Source organism: Carassius auratus, chromosome 16 (assembly GCF_003368295.1).
Source record: "Carassius auratus strain Wakin chromosome 16, ASM336829v1, whole genome shotgun sequence".
In the NCBI taxonomy this organism is placed as follows: domain Eukaryota; kingdom Metazoa; phylum Chordata; class Actinopteri; order Cypriniformes; family Cyprinidae; genus Carassius; species Carassius auratus.
In genome coordinates this window covers 15,355,387-15,378,035 of record NC_039258.1, presented here as the reverse complement: position 1 = coordinate 15,378,035, position 22,649 = coordinate 15,355,387, and the positions used below count along the sequence as shown (strand labels likewise).

Sequence of the window (22,649 nt, the reverse complement as noted above, 5' to 3'; positions counted from 1 at the left end):
TGTTAGGAGCAAATTGGAAGCCCAGTGCTCCTCCGTGCAAGGTGTTGTTTGAACCATGTGTCCTTTCCTCATCAGACTGCCCGTCCTCCTCTTCTTGGTATCCTTTCTTCTCCTCCTTTCTTCCATGTCAAGCAGCTGGAGGACCACTGTGTGTGTGTGTGTGTGTGTGTGTGTGAGAGAGAGATCTCCTCTAACCAGCTGTTTGCTATTCCTCATGCTGACGGCCTGGGAGTCTCCCAAAAGCCAAGCTGAGCCCTTGACCCAGAGTCCCCATCCTTTCTCAGATCTGTCTTAAACCGCACTGCTGAGACAATATTAATTTGCTCACAATAAATAAATGTGAATAACCTTCTTTATTGCACAAATATTGAATATGCAGTGTGGACTCGACTATATTTATACTGTTTTCCACATTTTAAAGTGATAGTAAAGTTCTCAAAACTATAAAACAACCAATGTAAGCATAAGAATTACATAAGTATAGGAATTCCATTATATATATATATATATATATATATATATATATATATATATATATATATATATTCATTCTGGCATGCATCTTAAACTGTAAGTCACTAAATATTTGGACACAGTAAGATTTATGTTTTATAAATTATATTTAAAAAATTGGTCAATTTTAGATTAACTTTGTTCGTTAACCACTTTGAATTTAAATATTGAATAAATAAACTCTGATAACTATAATGAGCCAAGTAAAATGGCATGGCTGTATAAAAAGACAATGCAGAAGAGCTATGCTGTGTACATAGTCGAAGCAAGACCCTTTTGTTTTAGGCAGAGAAAGACACCGATGATGGTGACCACACGTTCACCACCACAATGAAGCATAAACCTGACAGGAAGTATAAAGTTCAGAGGTCAGCAGGTCTCAAACAGGAAAGAGTGTCCTCTGGCCTCCTTTTACCCTCCCTGTGCTGGCCGTCTACTAATTCAATTTGTGGGAACCTCAAGCCCTGCTGAAGGCAAATTCCATCTGGTGTTAGCGGGGTCTTATGGGGCTTACAGAGCCCAATCCATAGGGATTATCCTGCTCTAAGTGGACCGGTCCCCTAAACAATGACACCATTAACTGTAAAACTAAACATTACCCTGACTGACAAAACTGTCTTTCTTTTATTTGTACTTTATATATATTGAAATATCCATCACATTAGTCAGCCGCAGTCTCAGCTGCTTTGACAGACCATTAACCTGTCATTCATGAATAGACATTGGCTTAAAATAATTTTCAAGTAGAAAGAAAAGTTTTGCATGTCGGTTTCTAGATGCTAGAACATACCTTGAAGCTATATAGGTGTACTGCATAATTTAAAAGAGTCAAACAATAATAAAAAAAGTAATTCATGAAACACCAAACCTACAAGTAACATTAACAACAAACATTGTACTTAATACATGTAAATATATCACATTAAGGAAAGCCTTGATACTCTAAATCATAGATCTTAGATATTCAACCATATAAACACATTTGGATTTTATTTTTCACTAACTAACCCACCAAATCATCAACATTGTAAATACTTTTTCAGCCAGCAGATAGCGGGATCGCACCATCAGAGAAGGGACACACAACAGGAAACTTAATTACATGATCTTAAAAATGTCAAAAACTTTCCACGATGCCACATTCACACTCATTCAAGTTGGTCAGAGAAGCTGACGCGATCCGATCAGCCACACAGGTGCTTTGTAAAAGATTTATTTGAACTATAGTCGTTATATAAAGATTTTTTTGCGAGGCACATAGAGGTCTTTCTAAGAAAAGGGCAATGAACTTGTGTTCTTTTCGTAAAGGACAGTTCTGTCCTTCCACAAGAGTGTTTGACTGTGGATTACCTTAGTTAAACTAAATGAGTGAAATCTCAAGTTCTGGGTTTAAGAGGTTATTTCTTCTTCTTTTGGTCAAGAAAAACAAAACAAAAGTGAATAGCCAGTACATATAGACAGACAGAACTAAAAAAGTGACAGTCAAGACATTTACAAAGTAATGAGAGATTTCTATTCCAAGCAAAATGCAGTTTATTTGAACTATACATTCAAAGAATGCTGACCAAAAATCTTTTCAAGATTAATAACAATTAGAAATGTATTTTGAGCAAAAAATACAGAATATCAGAATGATTTCTGAGTAATGACCACTGAAAATTCAACATTGGCATCATGGTAACAAGCGACATTTTAAAACGATTTATATTTTAGTCTTAAAAAAAATCTCACTGACCACTTTTTTCATAAGCATTCATAATTTTCCAAGTCTTGGTCTTTCAGGTTTGGTCATCTTTCAAAATACCTCAACTGCTTGTTTAACAATAGCGCTTTATGAATACAGCAACTTTGTAGAAAGCCAATCATTCTCTGATTTACAGTTTGGTCAAACTCTGTGTCTCCCGTGAAACAGCGGTTCATAAGTGCTACATATGTCTGATTGTCTTCAATAGCTTCCCTCAAAGAATAAATGATCAGAAAATGATAAATTACTATACAAATGCCAGTCTATGGCGACCCACACAGTTTCCCGATTACCCACATCACCCATCAGTAATGCTATACTTAGAAAAGATCCTTGATGATTTCAATTATTCAAAAATTAAAGGCAATAAAACATTTAAAAAAAGTTGAAAAATCTTCAGCACAACTGAAAATACTGCGGACAGGAAGTCACAGCGTTAAGTAAATCTCCCAAATTAATCATACACAATATAATATTTGGCCTTTGACTTAATTTTACAGAGTAAACAAGCTAACATGAGAAGAGCTGCAAATTAGATAGCTATATTGTACAACTTTAATATTGTATCAATGTTGCTGCATATTTGAGAAAAAAGAAAAGCTTGTTTGGCTTTTTACAGTTAGTGCACACTGTATATATTGCTTTGGGACACGCTTTTGACAAGCCAATAGATTTGCAACATCTCATGAGAGACATTTAATGAGAGATTTATCAAAGTACTGTGACAGCACTGTTCATATAAGAGGGAAGCCACTGATGAATGATTTCTAGTTTCTAACTGATACAAACAGGCTGGTTCTCCATTCATCTTAGACGTCATGCTGAGCCACAGGACACTTGTGCCTTACTTTGTCCATTTTCAGCCTTTCCTTCACCCCAGTTTCTGCTTCCTCCTCCTCATCCTGTACTCCGCTGGTGCTCTTTTCTGGCCCAGCCATCATGGGTTTGTATGACCACAGCCACTGATCATTCCAGCCCAGAGCATCACAGCCTCTGATAGGTATGAATTAAGTTCCACCAAGTGTTTTTTCTGCTCTATTTCTTTAGGATTGTCAGCTGATCAGTCACAACTAAATGGAAAACTTCCATTAATGTTAAAGGTTCTCCATGGAACCACCGGTGGCAATGAAGAATCTTTATGTTTAAGAGTGAAGGTAGGTCAGCCTCACATTTGGTTGGTTCTTATCTGGCCTGTGTAATCTTGCTGATCCAGACTTGATCTGACACCCACTCCTCTGTATTGTCCTGAGTGCCCGTTCCTCTCCACATCAGCGTCCAGGCCACTGAGCAGCACCTCAAGGTCCTGAGCAGTGAACTCGCTCATACCTGGGTCACCTGCAGTGATATAAGGTGAAGAGTGCTGCGGGGTGCAGCTGAAGGACAACGTGCTCAGATGGTTCCTGTAATTGTGCTTCAGATCCAGAAGGGGCGACTCCAGGTAAAAGCATCCAGGCTGCTGGAGCTCTGGCTGGAAGAGAGGAGGAACCTGCTGAGCGGCGCTGACCAGAACTTCAGTGAGGTTCCCACAAATCGGAGTATTTTTGAGTGTTTTACACTCCAGCAGATGGAGAGGTGGAAGGTATGAGCACTGAGACTGTTGGTTTATCATCTGAACTTGGTGTTTTTGGGTTGTTATGTGTGAAGTTTCGCATTGTGTGATTCCTGTTTCGTTATATGGTTGAGACGGTATGTGTTGGTGTAGCTCTGGCATGGCCTGCGGTTCACTCTGAGGTTGTATTGGTGTGAAATGTTGTGTCCTTTGTTCAAGCGGTTCTGTTCTAGAAGTCATCTGCTGTTCCTGAGGTACTAATGTGGGAGGATCGCATGAATCCTGTAAGATTAATGCAGATGCTCGCTGTGGAGGTGTGAAGGTCTGCATAGGCTTCCCGACGAGTTCCTTCAGACGGTCACCATCAGACATTATACAGTCTGTCTCCGTCCTGAGAGAGTGTTGTACATAAGAGAAGATGCCATCTGTGAGGTCTGCCATATCATTCTGACCACCGAGGTCAATCCTGAGGAACAGTTCATCCTGAAGGAACTTCAGATCTTCTGGTCCGATCCCTAAACTCCCCATGAAGTTCAGTATCTCACAGCTGTCGTCTCCTCCAGAGTTAACGACTCGCTCTTGTCTGAAAAGAGAGCTTTCAGAGAGTGAAAGGGCACTTTCTTGACAGTTACTGGAGAAGATCCCACCAAGATCCTCGTTCTCTAAACCCTGTACTGATACAGAGTGCTCATCTGCGGGACACACATAAATCGACTTGTCCTGCTTCAGCATGGAGCCCAGCAGGGAGTCAGGGTCTACAGTTCCAGTGGATCTGGCTTGGTTACTGTCATCCAGAGCAGTGGTATCAGAAGGTATGGTGTTACTCTGAGATCTGGCCAGGTTCATGTCATAGAGAACTGCTTCTCCTGTAGTGAAGCTGAAAGGAAGCATCATAGCACGCTTTCTCAGGTTCTCCTCACCCTCCTCATTCCTACAGAAGACAAAACGACTCAATATAAAGCACAAGACCTAAGAAAAATGTATTTTTTTGCCTCTTCTGACTATAGATTAAAAAAAATGAATTGGGGGGGGGGGGGGGTTTAAGCAGGCTATGATTGGAGAAGTCAGTATAAGAACTAAGTCCCGCCCTTTTTCCCCCCTTCTTTTTTCTCCTTTTTTCCATGATCCATTATACTCAAATGTATGTCGGAAGAAAAGATCTGTCACTACTTCAGTCTCACTGCAAATTTTAAAATTACAAATATTATATGTGTGGATTAATCAGTCACAAGAAAATCAATAATATACATTTAGCAAATAAATAGGGGGAATTTTAATTTAATACGGACTTTAAGTTAGATACAACACCCTAATTATTATATTATTTTAAAAAAGTACCTGTAATTACATTTTTACTATGTATATTGTCTTATAAGACAACAAAGAAAACATTCACAGGCTGTTCAACATGAAAGACAAAAGAAAGACACAAATAAAGGCATACGTGATGACTCTCTGTGAGGCGATGACGCAATCTGGTTGCCCATTTTTGTAGACAAGTCTGGCGTTGGATTGAACCCAAACCCAGATGTTCTGTTTCGTCAACAGTCTGAACACAGTCAACCCACTATCACCCGTCCTCATCACTGCAGGGGAGAGAAATTATTCAGCTCATATGAAAAATCAGCAACTGTGAAAATTAGAGTTGTGTGGACTTTAATGACGTGATAATTGTGTTGAGAGAATACAAAAATAACATGTGTTCCATGGGATTCGAACACCCAACCTTGCGCTTGCTAACGCAATGCTCTACCACTTGAGCTACAGAAACACTAATCACCATCTAATCACCAAACAGAGGGCGGACTGAGAGATGTGACGTAGACGCTAAGCGTAAGTGCCGAATTTAAGATTGCAGTTTAACTTAGGGAAATCAAAAACGACCGCGGATATGGAGACATGGGATGCTGTTCGCTCTGTTGTGGAAAATATTCACTGCATTTGCCTACTGAAGCCCGAACAAGAAGAGTGTTTGTTTCAAATTTTGAATCTAGGTGATGTTGTGGCCCTACTCCCGACAAGTTTTGGGAAAAGTTTAATTTATCAACTATTACCGATCATGCAGTGAGAAACTGGAGAGTCCAAAATCCAAGGCGATAATTGTGATTGTGTCCCCCTTGGTTGCTCTCACGGAGGATCAGGTTAAAGAGGCAGCAAAACTAACTCGATGTTTTGTTTTTTTCACAGCATACCTGTGCTTACTGTAGAAGTTCCAGGCGGCTGAGCCAGTGCATAGCACACGTCATAACCAAACGTTATGAGACTGGCTCAAGGGTACACTAATGATTTTAAACTTCAGACAAGTGACCCCTTACGAGAAAGTAAACGCTTGTCAATTATGCCTTTCCAGACTCTACGAAGCAAAGCAAAGTAGCAGAGTTTGGTATTACCAGGCTAGAATGGTCCCTTTAGGAGCAGTACAATTATTTCCACAACAGTTAGACCTCTACTCTCTAAAACAAGTGATGTTGAAACCCCATGATGGGAGCGAGTGAGGTGAGTGTATTTTCTTCATCCACATTGATTTTAGGGAGTCTTACTCCGTATGTGGTTGTCGGCGCAGTGGAGCATGTCAGCTGCGTGGATGAACTGATAGCCTGAGCCGCGGTAACACAGCTCTTCCTCCGTGTAGCCAAGAACAATCTTCCCTCTGTGGAGAAACAAAAAACACATGACTTTGAATGTGAGAGATACAGATGGTGAACAAACAATGAACAATTCCAGGAGTTTGATCACACGTATTGATAGGAGCGTAAACGTCTTACTTTGCATCACACGCGGTGGGCGTGAAATCCAGCTTATGCTTGGTTTTGAAAAAGCAGCTCTTGGTGCAGATCTCCAGTATGGAAGGCGGCTGCAGAGGGCAGGCCAGGGCAAACAGAGCCAACTGAGGAGGGACAGCTTTTCCATCTGCTGTCCTCTCATTCTGCCCATTCAAGAACTTCAAACGCCCCTGAAAGTTTATGGCCTAAAAGAATACAAGCCATATATTTAACACATTTGAACCTATGTAAATACATTCCACAGCATTTAGCTTATTTTACCCATGAATTTACACAGAAAATGTAATTCCATCTGGGCCTTCTCGTGATATAACGCAAGGCCCTGCTATCTTTTGATCACTTTCTGTTTAAGCAAGACAGTGACCTCACTTTGAACCCAATATATAAATATATGATTTAAGAATAGTTGTTTGAGCTCAGTATAATAAAAGACTACATTTTTAACATGTTTATTATTAAAATGATTAAAGGGGTCCTATTATGCTTTTTCACTTTTTGAATTTAAGTCAGTGTGTAGTGTGTATGTTTGGCATAAAAAAAGATCTACAAAGTTACTGTACAAATCATCATTCATTCATAATGTACAAATTAAGCTCATAATGTGATTTAAATTTAAAACGTGAGCAATAACCTCCAAATACATCTAGCCAAACCCTCGCTCGCTCCATCCTCGTCTGCACGCACGCATGCACTGTCGCGATCTAATGTACTGTAAATGCCAGGTTTTTTAAAACAAATAGGCCTAGTACCAGGTCGCAAAAATTCAAAAAAATGACATTTTCCGGAACTGGATCCAGCAGGATCAAATTAAGTACTGGTCATAATTCTCACATAAAAAAGTTTGATGTGAGCAACAGTGTGTTTTGATAAGTTTTGATGCAGATGTTTTAAATATACACAGTACTGTACACACACATATATTATGTAAACAAAAACTTTTATTTCGGATGTGATTAATCACGATTAATCATTTGACGGCGGTAGTATATATAAATTCAACTGTATAACAGTTACACTCCTAATCATGTTATAATGTTAGAACGAGGATAGTTCACTCAAAATTAAAATTGTCATCATTTACTCACCCTCAAGTTATTACAAACCACTGACTTTCATAGTATGGAAAAAAAAAAGTACTATGGAAGTCAATGGCTACCGTCAACTGTTTGCTTACCAACGTTCTTCAAAATATCTTATTTTGCATTGTTTGAAAAGTCTGATTTGAGATAGGAAGTCTACATGTAGAAATGATCCAGCAGAGGCAGTTAACTGAGAAACCTCTCAACAGGCTGAGTCATAACTAAAAGCTGTGTGGAAGTCATGAACTTATCCAAACAAGGACTGATATTATCTTAACATATGCATCATTACAGTTTTACTATCACAGAGACCCTTAATATTAGTTCAAACAAAGATAACAAAAGTATCTTTTGTTGTGTGTGTAATTACTTTGGATGTAGAAGCACAAGATAATTTCAGTAATTTCAGCCCTCATTCTAGATTATTACATTATCATTAGTACTCTTCAAAAAACGTGATGTACAATACAAGCTTGTTTGCAGCAAAAATACATAATTACTGGGTTTTTGAGGTGCACACTGTTTTAAAATCCCTCATTATTCATCATTTCTCACACACTTTCTGCAATGAATTCAGCTCAATGAAAAGACTCCATTCAAACGTGTTTGTAGACAGTTTCAGCTTTCAGTCTGTTATGGTATGCTACTGTATATAATTTTGATTTCTTAAACTTTATTCACAGGAGAGCTCTGACTAGACTTTGACTTCATTCAAGCTTCGGCTGGCACTGTAAATAATGTCAGCCTTGCATGTGTTATCTATTCTTTCCTTTTCCTATTCATTTCTTTATAAACTTGTTTACAGGCATCCAACATTAAATCTTCTGTTTTTCCATTGTAAAATCTCCCATCACACTGTCAGAGCATTCAGCACTTAAAATCTACAAGCAATAATGCTACTGTAATAAATATAGATTTTTGATGTAAAAGTTTGCGTAAAATGTTTTTTCCAGTCAAGCAAGCACTGGTGTTGAATTCAGGTAATATACATAAATATGGTTACTTCAAAAAATTCTGTAAAAAATTAAAAGCAACCTTCTTCATCAGTAAAATCTCTTAAAATAATGTGTTCTATATTTTAAAGTCTATATTTTAATTAGGGCTGTCAAATGATTAAAATTTTTAATCAAATTAATCAGAATTTTCAGTGGATTAATCATGATTAATCACTATTTGCAATTACACCTGAATCCTAACCATTTTCTTTCTGAAATGCATACCAAAAGATAAATAACAGGACACAGATACATAATTTTCATGTATTGATTCAATATGTGGTTCTTTTTTTTCTGAATTTCAAAAGTTTAACATTTGCTTAGATCAAATTTACCTGAGCACTATATCAAACCATGCCATTTAACTACAGATAGTGTAAGGGTTTTAGGTGAACCAGTGGTTAAATATAGCCACATATATGAAATTATGCATAGAGAAACTCGAAAGAATGAACTCAGAAACACAAACATGCGCCCTCTGCACTCTGGGCACTCTTGTTTTTGGGAGGTGTTCATTTGCTCTGCCACAATACTTTAGGATCGATATTTTCACCTTCTGAAGGCTTCAAGTGCCAGTAAAACCAAGTAAAAATGCATATGCTTTTCCAAACAGCTGTAATTTTCGCTGCATTGCATGTAGGCGTTCTGCGCGTGCGCAGTGTGAAACACAGGACGCTATAACAGGACCTTAAGCTTCTTCTGTGTTTTCGTCGCGGCGCTCCCCGCTGTTTTTTACTATCTTGAGAATTCAGAGATCGACGAGACTTTCCTGACCTGGATAATTTGTCACACTGCGCATGCGTGAAATGCGTTAAAAAATTTGACGTAATTAACGACAAACAACTAATTAACGCCGTTAACGCGCTATTTTTGACAGCCATAATTTTAATGTATTTATTCACTTTAATGTATTAATGATCATTTTCAACTTACAAGAAAGCCGGAGGAGTTGTTCAAAAGACATCTTAACCGGCAAACAAAATTTCGCTCCAGAAAGGTGGAGTTCTCTGGTGGCAACTGCTCTGGACTGTAGTATGTCTGAGGCAGCGGTGCATCCTGAGAAGCTTGACGAAAACAAAAAAGAACTTGAATATAGAGAAAAGCATACTGTAGTTAAATACATAACTGTTTAAAATTAAACAACATAAAAAAAAACAGCACTGGTGGCAGGATTTTGGCCCCTGCTGTGTAAGCATTTATATAACTCATTGGTGGTAGTGTTCTTGCTGATGGCTGGATTATTACTAAGAGTGTGCGCTATCTGGAACAGCTGTCCTATGTGTATAGTTCCGACAATAACAGGCCTTTCAAACTGCCAAGTGTTAGATCTCTAATGAAAACTGATCCAGCTTGGTTGAGAATAAAAAGCCCAGATTGAAACCAGAGCAAAGTGGCACAGCCTTTGAACACAAGCAGTTAGAGGCTGTTACACATACAAATCTGAATCCTCATAGCACATATATTCTGAAATCTAGTAGGGTATTGGTTAAAAACATGGCTCATGATGAAAAAATAATAATAATAATAAAGTCTTTCAAAAAAAAATGTGTCTCTCTTATCAAATTGTCAAATTGAACAATGACGATATTTCAGATCCATTGTGACAAGTTAAATAAAAATGTTTTTTTATTTCCTGAAAATTCTAGACTAGGATGTTTTGTCTCTCACAATGGAACTTTGTCAAACTTTGTTTGCAGACACACGCAATCCATCTTCTTTGACTCTTTGTGTTGATAGAATGGGGACAGAATCTTTCAGGCACGATGCCCGGGTCTGCTCATGGTCTGTCTGGAGAGATGTTTAGTTATTTTCTACCTTGCATTAGCTGTCCGGTGTCTGGGGTGCAGCTGGGTTTGAGCGCCCAGTGAAGCTGCCTCTGAAACTCAGCCCGGTCTTCAGTGTGAACGAGCTCATAAACACTCTGATGGATGAGATCCGACTGCAAAACAATCACATCGACATCACTCGAAGTAGATTCACAGCTGTTCATTACAGTTCGAAAATGACTCAAACTGAATTAAGAAATCTGAATCTCAATGCTGAAATAAAGACCTGTTGTTGTTTTTTCAACCAGTTTTTATCTATGTGTTCAAAGCCTGCTTTGTCTGGCACCCAGTGGTGTATAAAGTGACTGAAAGCCATACTCAAGTAAAAGTACAGATATCTTACCAGAAAATATAATTATTAAATAAAAGATTAAATGAAACATTTCTGGAATCTGCATCTGAAATGGCATTTAGATGCATTTACACACTAAACTTGCGGTTACAAATGCATAAATAGGTCAAATGTTTTGTTTTTAACATAAAACATTGAATACTGGTATTTGAAATAATTAAAAACATGAAAAAAAAAAGTCAAAATGTGAAATAAAAAAAAACAAATAGGTGACAGCAAGTTACTATTAATGAGTAAGACATGAGATTCAGTCGATTCAATCAAACGGCTGAATCATTCAGGAACAAAGCATTTGACTGTTAATGAGTGAATCACTGAATCATTTAATCAACCGATTTGTTCAAAAGCTGATTCATTCAATAAGAAAAAACCATCCATTGCTCAGAGATACAAAACAGTGCTGTGATCTTTGTTTGGAACTATTTTCGTAGGCAAAATTGAGCAAAAACAGGCAATATTGTGACTAAAATGTAAGTCACTTAATGCTTTATTAAACTTGATTGATTTTTCTTTTATGCCAAAAATCATTAGAATATTAAGTAAAAATCATGTTCCATGAAGATATTTTGTAAACTTCCTACCGTAAATATATCTAACTTAATTGCTGGTTAGTAATATGCATTGCTAAGAATTTATTTGGACAACGTCAATGGCGATTTTCTCAGTATTTTGATTTTGCACCCTCAGATTACAGATTTTCAAATAGTTGTATCCCGGCCAAATATTGTCTGATCCTAATAAATTCAGCTTTTAGATTATGTATAAATCTCAATTTTGAAAAATTGACATCTTATGACTGGTTTTGTGGTCCAGGGTCACATTTTATCTTGACAGAATCGATCTGCTAATCTGCTGCTGTGGCAGAGCAAGTACCATGCCTTGCTACTTCCAAAATATCCACAACATGTCACTGTGAGCATGTAAGAAATACTGCTGCTGCAAATATAACATGAAATAACCCGCATATAGCATACATGAATCACCCCAAAGCAGATCTATACAGGTGGAGCTGGGGAAGGTGCAGGGTTTCTGAAACGCACTGCAACTGCATCATGTTTCACACTAGAATCATGTTTGTTGGAAGACGATGGAATTTCACACATAATAAATTCTCAAGCTGCAACAAGGAATCTAAAAGACTGGTTAAGATCTCTTTCCACTGGTTTTTCACTAAAACAACTGAATCATCAAGTAAAATGTGATAAATCAAGTGCATAATGCTTAATGTAATGAACCTTAAATGCTTCTGAAAGAGTACATTCACTAAACGGAGAAGAAATTAACATATGAACAGAACACAGATTGTTTGTTCTTTCTCGAATATAAGGTGCCAAAAGATCATTTACTAAATGCATAAACCGTTTGGGCTGCAGATCCTTTTACCCGCACAATATATGCAAACCAGTACAAACCTGATGGAACCCCAAGTAGTCCTCAATGGTGGAGGAAGCATAGAAAATTGTGCCATTGGAGGTGACCACAAACACAAAGCCATTTATAGCCTATAAAAAAAATAGAATAGAAATAGAATTCTAAATGCATTTTGTTTTGTTTTTGACTCTTCTGTGTTGTTTGATTCAAACATTAAGGTTTCACGGGACACATGAGCTCACCTGTAGCAACAATTCTCCCTCTGGCAGCTCCTGAATGTGTGGTTTAGTGTTATTTGCTAGCTGGTTGGAAGTCTTTGAGTTCAGGGTCACTGCAACAGCAAACAAGCATTAAAGTGGCTCCGCACAATAGCTAGAACAGATAATAATCATTCTTTATCAAAGACATGATGAGGAAGTTATGGATAGCAATTCATAATATGTAATAATATCATATGAGGTATAATCAAACAAGAGAACACCATCCTGTATTAAAAAGAATTTCCTGCATCAATAATGATTGTGAGAGGGAAATCTGAAATAATGTACAACAACAGCAACTTGAAATGTGGAGATGTTGGTATCTGAACTACCAAAAACTGAAAGCAAATTATAATGCCCTCTGGTTAACAATACACTTGCGCTTGGCACACATCACATGATATGTTTGCACATGGAGTGGTTATGACATGCAAGGGCAATGAGAAGGCAATATCTGTAAAAACACAGACATTGGGTCAATAACAAATAAGAGTGCCCATAATAATTAATCAATAATTAATCGAGTTAAGCACAGGTGCCAAGTACTTAGAAAAAAAGTATTTTGTATTCATGTTGGTTTCATGATCATTCTGAAAAAGTTTTTTTTTTTTTTTTATACTTATTTTCAAGAAAATCTTTAACTCTATATGTCATCAAGTTAAAAAAAGGATATATATTATTTTCTTTACAACTGAAATACAAGCTAGTGTAAGTTTTCATTAGTATTTTGAAGAAATAAAACATCTTTATTTTATAGTAAAACAAATTATTGAAAAATAAATTATTCATTTAAAATGTGTTTTTTGTTTCTTGATTATGATTGTATGACAGTTATATTACCCTGACATCAAAGTTGTATTCAACCTATTTATTTAATAAATCAAATAAATATATTTTTGAATAGATTAAAAAATAAAATGCGTTTTAAAAAATGGGACCTGGTTATGTGACAAACTAATTCATTAATAAAATATATCAATTGTGAACTTAGATTCTTCAAGGGTATGAACTGTACATTAACTCTTAACGATGGCAAGAACACACAAAGGTACTCTGATTCTGGCAAGGAAAACTCATTTATATTGAGAACAGTGAATCTATCCACTGCCAACATTTACTAGATGACAGTAATGGATTAAAAGGCAACTAATAGTCATTGTGTCAACAACCCCCTGGATTTGGAAGTGTGTGCCTGTAAAACATTAAGATCATATCTCAAATGGTGTTCCTGCACTCTTCTCATGCAATGTCTGTCAATGTCTGGCCCTAAAGATTCCACACACTGGTTCACATCAAACCTTGGCAGGGTCCTTTTCATGCTACACACACAGCACCTCAGGTCAAAGTCTGCTGCTGGAGTCAGTAATCAAATATTTTGTTTCGTAACTTTTCACCAAAGTCAAGAGGTCAACGAGTCGGTTTCAATTAGTCACGCAAATCCAGACCCTCCCCTGCTCTGGCCCCCAGACAGTAGAAGTAATTACACACAAAACGCACAAACAACGGCCAGCACTCCTGCTTAGCCTGTTTCTCATGGAATTCCTTTGATACTGGCCACCTCACCACACTTCTGCGTTAGTCAGGAGGATAGAGGGGAGAACCTCAGTAGGTGTGAAACTCAGTTCATTCAACCACTATTCGTGGCCTTTTATATATATTTCATATTGCTCAATTCCCTGGAAAACAGTTCTGGGTATTTTTCACTTGACAGTTTATTGCTTAACAAAACTTTGACAGTTGCCTTTATAAATCTCAATAAGGATGTACAACTGCACCCTTTAGAGCTTAACTTTGTTTGAAATACATGCATGCACAACATAAACTGTGATATTTAACTCTATAAAAGTCTTTTTTTGGACTGTTATTAAACAACGTAATGATTAACATTTCAAAGATATGTTTAAAGGACTGATCGGGGCAGCAGTTCAGATTTCTACTTGCCCTATACCAACATTTATATATATAATTTTATTTTTTTTCTTTCCACAGCATGGAAATTGCCAATAGTTTTTCCGCCCTAGCCCAGAGATCACCCCTTTGTGGAAAATGCATGGGAATTCTGCAAGATCGCTACTAAAACTGTGCTGGAAGACACCACGCTCAACTCTGTTCTGGATCAGGGCCAATTGTTATCGCCCCGTGGAACTCCCAGACACCACAGGACTGAGCTAGAGGGAAGGGATCCTCCAGTGTCTGGAGAGTGTCCAGCACTGATCCAGAACATGCCTGTCAGCCGCAGCATTCTCAACTCCGCCGATCACTCCGAACTCTAGCCTGCCAGCTCTTCCTCAGTCAAGCCCACCGACCATGCCTTTCACCCCTAATCTAAAGGGGAATCTAAGGAGGAGGAGGCTGTTGGTTGTAGTCCCTAAGTCCTCTCCAGTGTTGGCTCCAATACCAGATCTCACTAAGGTGTCAGCTCCAGTACCAGAGCTCGCTACAGTGTCGGCACCAACCACTGAATCCAGCCCAAAGAGTGCTCCTGTTCCTGAGTTTAGCCCACGGAGGGCTCCTGTCCCTGAGTTTAGCCAATGGAGGGCTCATGTTCCCAAGTTTAGCCCAGAGTGGGACCCTGTCCCCAAGTTTATTTAGCCCAGAGAGAGCACAAGTTCCCAAGTTAGGCCTACGGAGGGCCTCTAAAGATGATATTCTCCCCAAGGATTTTTTGTGGGGATAGTAGGTACATCTGTGGAGGCCGGGCCGAGTGCCGTGGCCAGGCTCCCCGAGCTCCCTGTTCCTCCATGGCCTCCTGAACTGTCTGCTCTGCCATGGCACTCCGAACTGCCTGATACGCCATGGCTCGCCGAGCTCCCTGCTTCACCATGGCCTCCTGAACTGCCTGATCCGCCATGTTACCCCGAACTGCCTGATCCGCCATGGCTCCCCGAGCTCCCTGCTTCACTATGGCCTCCTGAACTGTCTGCTTCACCATGGATTCCTGAACTGCCTGCTTCACCATGGATTCCTGAACTGCCTGATCCGCCATGGCTCCCCGAGCTCCCTGCTTCACCATGGCCTCCTGAACTGTCTGCTTCACCATGGCCTCCTGAACTGTCTGCTTCACCATGGCCTCCTGAACTGTCTGCTTCGCCATGGCCTCCTGAACTGCCTGATCGGCCATGGCACCCCGAACTGCCTGATCCGCCATGGCTCCCCGAGCTCCCTGCTTCACCATGGCCTCCTGAACTGTCTGCTTCACCATGGCCTCCTGAACTGTCTGCTTCACCATGGCCTCCTGAACCTCCTGGCCTACCGCAACAGCACATCATTTATTTTATTTTATCTTTTAAAGGGATAGTTCACCACAAAATCTAAATGATGTCATTAATAACTCACCCTCATGTCGTTCCAAACCTGTAAGACCTCAGTTTATCTTCGGAACACAGTTTAAGATCTTTTAGCTTTAGTCCGAGAACTCTCAGTCCCTCCATTGAAACTGTGTGTATGGTATACTGTCCATGTCCAGAAAGTTATTAATGAAATAATTTTGAACTATCCTTTTAAGTGTGTCATGAAGTGTCCTGAAAAGGTCATGTTTCCAAAACAACAACAAAAAAAATGTACTGTATTTATCAAATAAATTCAGACTGAGCATATGGAATTCTTTTAAAAACATTAAAACATCTTACTGATCAAACTTTTTTAAAGAGCCAGTAAGATGAAAATTCTAAGCTTCCTATCACTGTTTATAAGTCCTGTACATTAGGTTTAAATCCATCCAAGGTTAAAAAACATTGTCATTTTGTCAAAATATCATTTTAAAATTACCTCAATTCTCAGAGATCCCCAAACGGTTCGCGCGAAGCTGTTCAAAAGATTCAGTTTCCTTAAACCCCACCTTTCGGTAGCATACTGTGTTCTGATTGGTCAACTAACATAAGCAGTTTGGATTGGTTGTTCCGCACACACCTCCACGATAAACTATGCGTTAGCATCTGTTTGGGGTGAATTATGTCTTATTCCTCTCACCGCGAAGCAAACAGTAAAATAAAAAACTTGAACAGTCTCGCTGCTTTTTCTTCTGTGTGGGTGTATTCAAGCCGCCCGCTTCAGTTTGAATCTGAATAGTGCGTTCAACGCGGGGGCGCGGTCACATATAACGAAGGGAGACATGAAAAACAGACATCGCGTTGTTTTCATATGGATTACTTTATCACAGAATATCTGTTTTCGGCAGCACTTGTTTAGTTTTAAAGTAGACATGTCAAGCTTTCTATAGATATCTCTCTCATGTCTCTTCGTTGAGTATTCACGGAGTTACACTTCATTTTAATGACGTGTTTGTACATGACGATCAGCGCAGACATGCTGCAGACAGCACACATACTGATAAGACACTCGGGAGAAAACAGACACATAACTTCATAATCATACTTCGCATTGTGATTCGGAGATGCTCGTTGTTAAAGTTGGTAATGAACCCTCTTTTATGGCCAAACGCTTTGAAAATCCCGCTGTACTCACCGATATTAGAAAAGCAGTCATCAGTGAAATGTTGTGAACACAACAAAAGGGATTTGTTGTACTGCTCTGGTATTGTGGTGAAAATGAATTTTAGCCATTGGTTCTTCTGATTTTCATTCTTTGGCAGTGAAAATAAAACAAACTTGCCTTTACAATTAAAAACACACTGTCTCCTCGACATGATGCTCTCACACCAAACAGAGCGTCTGTGTGTGTGTGGGGGTGGGGCAGGTCAGAGTTCCATTTCTCCCAACATGGTAGGCGGAGATTATTATGCAAAGTGTTCCTAGTGACGTACATAGAGATGGGCAAAAGATTTGAAATCTATAATGACTCGTTTCAGCGATTCAGAGTCGACTCCTTACTTTAGAAGCCAATAACTTTATAAATCGTGTACTTTTTGGTTTAATTATTTGCACATTGTTTACACAGATGGACAGCTACATCATACACTGTAATACAGGTAATTTTTGATTTCCCATCTGTGTGGCTCTTTAATTAATGTATTCATTTAATTTATTTCTAAATTTAAATTCATTTTAAAATTAAAACTTCAGAATTAATATACACAATGCATACACAATGTTATAGCATTATGAAAAACACGAATTATCTGTTAATTCGCTTAACTATCACAGCGCTGGAAAGCTGATCTGATATTTACATGGGTCCTTACTTGTTCAGACTTTTTCGATCCACCATTTCGGTCGCTCGGCTTGGCTAATGTCCGTCCTCTGCACTAAATGCTCTATCCTCCACATCATGAGTAGATACACCCCTTACTGCTGATGCACTACAAGTTTGTTTTGCTACTCGGCCCGAATTCGTTTTCTAAAGCGTTTTTGAAAAATCACTTACCCCAACTTTAATGTCGATCATGGATTAAATCGATCCACAAAGGCAAACAGCGAATATTTGTGCCGTTTAATGCATTTGAGACATTGTGTCTTCCTCAGTGGAATAACTGACACGTCACAGATATATTTTCCATTTGTAAATTTTAGAAAGTCATGCAAATATATCCATTTTGCTGTCAGGAGTGGGCGAGGGAGAGGCAGTTTTACCATTATGTGACATGACATCTGATGCACAGATGCCATTGGCATGTGTCATTGGACAGTGGCATGTGTCTGCTGGGGCGAGGGTTACGTGAGTGAACGAGCGCTGCTGCGCACTAAACAGATGGAACGCAATGACAGTTATCCTGCTCCGGATCAGGTTAGTTTCCCAGTACAAGTTGTTGGGAAATAAGAGTGACTGAGCTTGAGCTGTAGTAATTTTGCTTTATGAAACCAGATCAAGTGAAAATAAATCAGACTAACTGAAATAAGCCTGGCTTATTTGGTAAACTTCTTTTATGAAACAGACCCCTGGTTTGAGAAACATTTGTTTTGCTGCTCAACCATGACATACTTTTTTATCTTTTGTTATTGTGTGGAAATTGAGAGGGGTTATTGTTTGGGGAAGGTCACTTATTCGAATGTTTTGTGGGTTGTGTGTGTTTGGTGAGTTTGTTTGAAAGTTAATGAGTTGTTTTCTTTTGTAAAGTATTTTGTTTAACATGCAAACTTATGCTACCGTGTGGAGTGAAGAACTTTTGAGTTTGGTGCAGTATTGCAACTGCCCAAGGACTTTTTTCAAAGACTCCTGGCTTACCCCAACAAGGACATCTATTTAATTAATCTATCCTTCAAAATATAAGACTTTATAACATTGGCTGTTCCCCTTTACCCAATGGTTTCTTCTCTCGATATCTTTGCTGGACAGTTCCAACTTTTATAACCACACTTTATTTTGGACATTGACCATATCTATTGGACTTTTTTTTATGTGACAGGATTTTGTGTGTTTTGTATTTGTGTAGAGATTCAATATATGCTGGCAAAAGATTTCTGCTGCTATTTGTTTCTTGTGTATTTTGACCAGACTCTTAACACTATCCAATAGGTAATCGCAATACTAATGCCCCCTCATCTCATTATAACAATACCAGTTTAAATAACTGGAACTGTTATAACTGTGACTCTTCAGCACTATATAATCTCTAAAGTACCAATAGTGCCTTGAATTTTGTGATTCATACACACTTTAAATCTTTTGGCCAGCTGCAGGAGGAAAAAAAAACATCCATTTCAACAGAACAAAGAACCATCCAGCCGACTTTTTCTATTATTATAACATTACAAAGCAATTTCTTTTGCATATTCCTTGTGTTATCCAAATATGGGTCATCCTGAGATAAAACTGCTGAGGGATTGGGATGTCCTGTGAGAAGCACTCAATCTAATCGCAAACAAAAGGAGGAACTGCTTGCATGCACTGCTCCGTCCTACTTCCATATTTTAACGTTGAAGGCAAAAGCATGTTGCCTAAAGCCACTTAAACTTCTTATGATAATGATTTCAACAACATATTCCAGTATTACTGAACAAGCCTCGGGGTGATTATTAAGTGAAATTTACATGTCAAAATTGAATTGTTTGCTCTTTGAAATAAATTACTATTGTTGCACTTCTCACCAGACGTCCACCGAAAACTTATGCATATGATTACAAAATTATATTTTACTTTCCACAGGATCTCACGCACCCCAGTGGCATCCTGTTATTTGAAAAGAATCCCTTATTTCCCACTGAGAGGGAAATATACCGTAAACAGCCTCGAGATGTGGCAGACACTCATATAAGGAAACAAACATGCACATATTGAGGTTCTTTAGAATTAGGGGATTTTCTAACTACTTAGTTAAAATGATTTATTCATTTTAATCAGTCACAGGGGAGAAACGGTGTTGTCTTTGGATGTTGTCATTAAAATGACAGTAGTCCACAAGCTACTAGAATATTATAGAACTTTGTAGAAAACACAATAATCTTTCAAATTTGCATAAACCAAGTGGGACTACGGCATTCCATAAATTTATGCACTGTCAAAAATTGGACATCAATATCACACTGAAACAACAGCAACTTCTGTTAATCATGCATTACCATTGAAGTGACTTTTGGCCCGCAGGTAGCTCACACTTAGCCTCAGTATGGTGAGCTTGTCCAGCTTGGATATAACCTCCTGCGGGAAGGGAAGCTGGCTGGCCAACCCGTCCAACTCTCCATTCAGCCGGTCTCGATGTCGTTTGGAAGGATTTGATTTGGCACATTCCGGAGGAGACTGCTGCCCACTTAAAAAGGAGAATATATTAACATTTTCTGCCATTTTCATGTGACAGGACAGCCAACCTGTCAGTTTAAGAATTTTAGAAAGTTTTCCATTTCCCAGGAGTGTGTTTACATTACATTAAAAACAGATTTTTTTTATTATTATTATCATTCACGTAGTGAGTACTAAGTACTGTCAAACAATCAGATAAAAACCACACCTACAACTGATAGCAAAGTAAGTATTGAGTCTTGGGAAGGAAACTCAGACCCATATCATATCAGCTAGTGAGTACCTAATGAGTGACAGATTTAATGCTTAATTTGCAACTTTGTTACTTGGTAGGTTACTTTTGGTAGGTTAGTTTTTTATTTGACATAACACAGTCAAGGTTTCAGACTATTTGCGGGCAACCTCTAACCTTCGACAACCACCTTCCTGCAGAGTTTAGCTCCAATCCTGATCAAACTCACCTGTCTTTACCTTTTTAGTGATCCTGAAGACCTAAATTAACTTATTCAGGTGTATTTGATAAGCGGCGGAGCTAAAATTAGCAGGAAAGTGGATCTCAATGGTCAGAGTTCCCCAACTCTGCTTCAGACTGTATTTATGGCCCAAATTGAATAAAAAATGCATTTAAACACCTGTCAACAAGCAACTTTGAAAAGATTTTGTAGTTAATACTTCATTCACAACCCTGTTGCCCATTGTGGTTTTTATTTATTTATTCGTAATTCTCACAAACAGGTTTGGTAAAAAAATAAAAAATGAATATAAAATAATGTTAAACACCTATATCTTTATACAAGCTGTAATGTGTAATTTCGCATGTCTTAACCACATGAAAAATACTATAGTAATTTATAGTAAATACTATAGTGTTTTTAAACCATACTATAGTGAAGGACTATGTTGTGGTAATTCTATAGTTGATGTGGTAATATAACAACTATAGTAATATAAACAAATTACTTTACCCAGTACTGTATTAAGTTTATATTTTATATTATACTACAATACACTACAGTTTACTGTATTAAAACTAAATTATACTATAGTATTTATTCCAGTGTATCAGTCCACTATAGTGAACACTAGTATGATGTAGCATTCATTAAAGTTATTGTAAATACTATAATATATACAGTATAATACACTTTACTATAGTATGGTTCAAAAACACTACAGTATTTACTATAAGTTACTATAGTATTTTTTCATGTGGGACTAATTTGAGCGGAATTAAATTGTTATTTTTATTAGTCAATCATTTTAATCCGAATTAGGACATCATTACATTGCAGCCAAAGATACATTTGGTATGTTTAGATAGGTTTTGTTAGTTTGTCACGTGGCAGATTCAAATAACTTAAACTAATCGTTGACAGAAGTTGACAGAAGTTGACAGAAGTCGAAACACGCTCACGCACAAACACGACGTCTAAGCTAAGCAGCCCACTAGCTTTCCTAATAAAGAGCCTGACTATATATCGGAGAAATTGCAGCGATATAACATCATTTCACTTATAGAGTACAATATAACTATTAATAAAAATGCACTACGCAATGAAGGTCATTCGTCTGCTTTATATTGTTAGGTCTCTAGATAACCAGGCTAACGTTAACTGACAGTACTGTAAACTGAATACATAAGTCAAACTAACCATCTAAGGATGGCCTTAATAAAACAATGATTTTATACCTTTTCTGGACAGGTTTCCTCCGTTTGCGACTTGCATAAATATTGCTGGTGCTCATAACTCCCACAGAAACAGATTCGTGGTTAGTCAGTGGTTTCACTCTGTGCTAGCAGGCTAACGTTAATCTACCTTGGGTTAGAGGTTAACTTTTTGCTCAAACATAGGCTACTACGCTTACAAACTAACCATTAACGTTACCCGGCAGTGCTATTTAAATCTGAAGCATTCACCTGCGTTAGTCCACAGTTAAAGCCCAGCGGTTGACATGAGAGAGATAGAAACACGACCCTGTAATGACTAAGCTAAACTGACAAGCTATCTGTCAAACTAACGTTAGCTAAGTTTCGTCTAACTTTCTAAAGCTCAGCTGCCACTCAACCAAAAGCACATTTTGCTCTCCGGGATGTTCTTGTAGTTAGCTGTCATATACACTAATACTAACATCCTAGCACTAGTCCTGGCTAACTTAGTTTTACAGCGTTGCTCCAACTCAGTCAATAAACGACAGAGCAATGTTATGACAGAGCCCCTCCCTCCCTCACTCACTAACCACCTGCCAACCACCTACTATTCCCTTTCTGTCCTGAGGCAGTGACCTACTTTATCTAAACTGCCCAAAACATATAAACCAAACTAAAACAGACCCAAGTGGCATGTAAGTAGTTTTATTACATTTAAATATAATGCTTCATGGGGTTATTCAGTAATGCCATGTTAGATGTGGGTTTAAGATATTTACCAATTTACCAATTAACTATCTATCTACCTGTATGTATATGTATATATAATGTATACATTATTCTGCACATTCTGAACTTAAAAAGTTAGCCTATATTTAAATGTAAATACACACACTG

The 22,649-nt window shown here is 38.2% G+C and overlaps 1 protein-coding gene across 1 annotated transcript; it reads right to left on the bottom strand.

Annotated features, from left to right (window-relative positions):
- Positions 1–2,028: 2,028 nt before the first annotated feature.
- ahr1a (aryl hydrocarbon receptor 1a) lies at positions 2,029–22,314 on the bottom strand. Its single transcript, XM_026284343.1, has 10 exons — positions 21,795–22,314; positions 19,927–20,114; positions 12,455–12,543; positions 12,254–12,343; positions 10,479–10,602; positions 9,597–9,727; positions 6,572–6,774; positions 6,347–6,456; positions 5,251–5,392; positions 2,029–4,737 (listed from the first exon to the last, which is right to left on the bottom strand). The coding sequence occupies exons 1-10, from the start codon at positions 21,848–21,850 to the stop codon at positions 3,423–3,425; spliced, it is 2,448 nt and encodes an 815-aa protein (XP_026140128.1). The 5' UTR covers positions 21,851–22,314; the 3' UTR covers positions 2,029–3,422.
- Between the last annotated feature and the right edge of the window lie 335 nt (positions 22,315–22,649).

Excerpts from the sequence above, each read along its gene's own strand:
- ahr1a (XM_026284343.1), bottom strand. The coding sequence starts at position 21,850 with ATGAGCACCAGCAATATTTATGCAAGTCGCAAACGGAGGAAACCTGTC. Across the intron at positions 12,344-12,454 it reads AGGGAGAATTGTTGCTACAG|GCTATAAATGGCTTTGTGTT; the intron begins GTGAGCTCATGT and ends TTTTTTTTATAG. Across the intron at positions 9,728-10,478 it reads CACCGGACAGCTAATGCAAG|CTTCTCAGGATGCACCGCTG; the intron begins GTAGAAAATAAC and ends GTTTTCGTCAAG.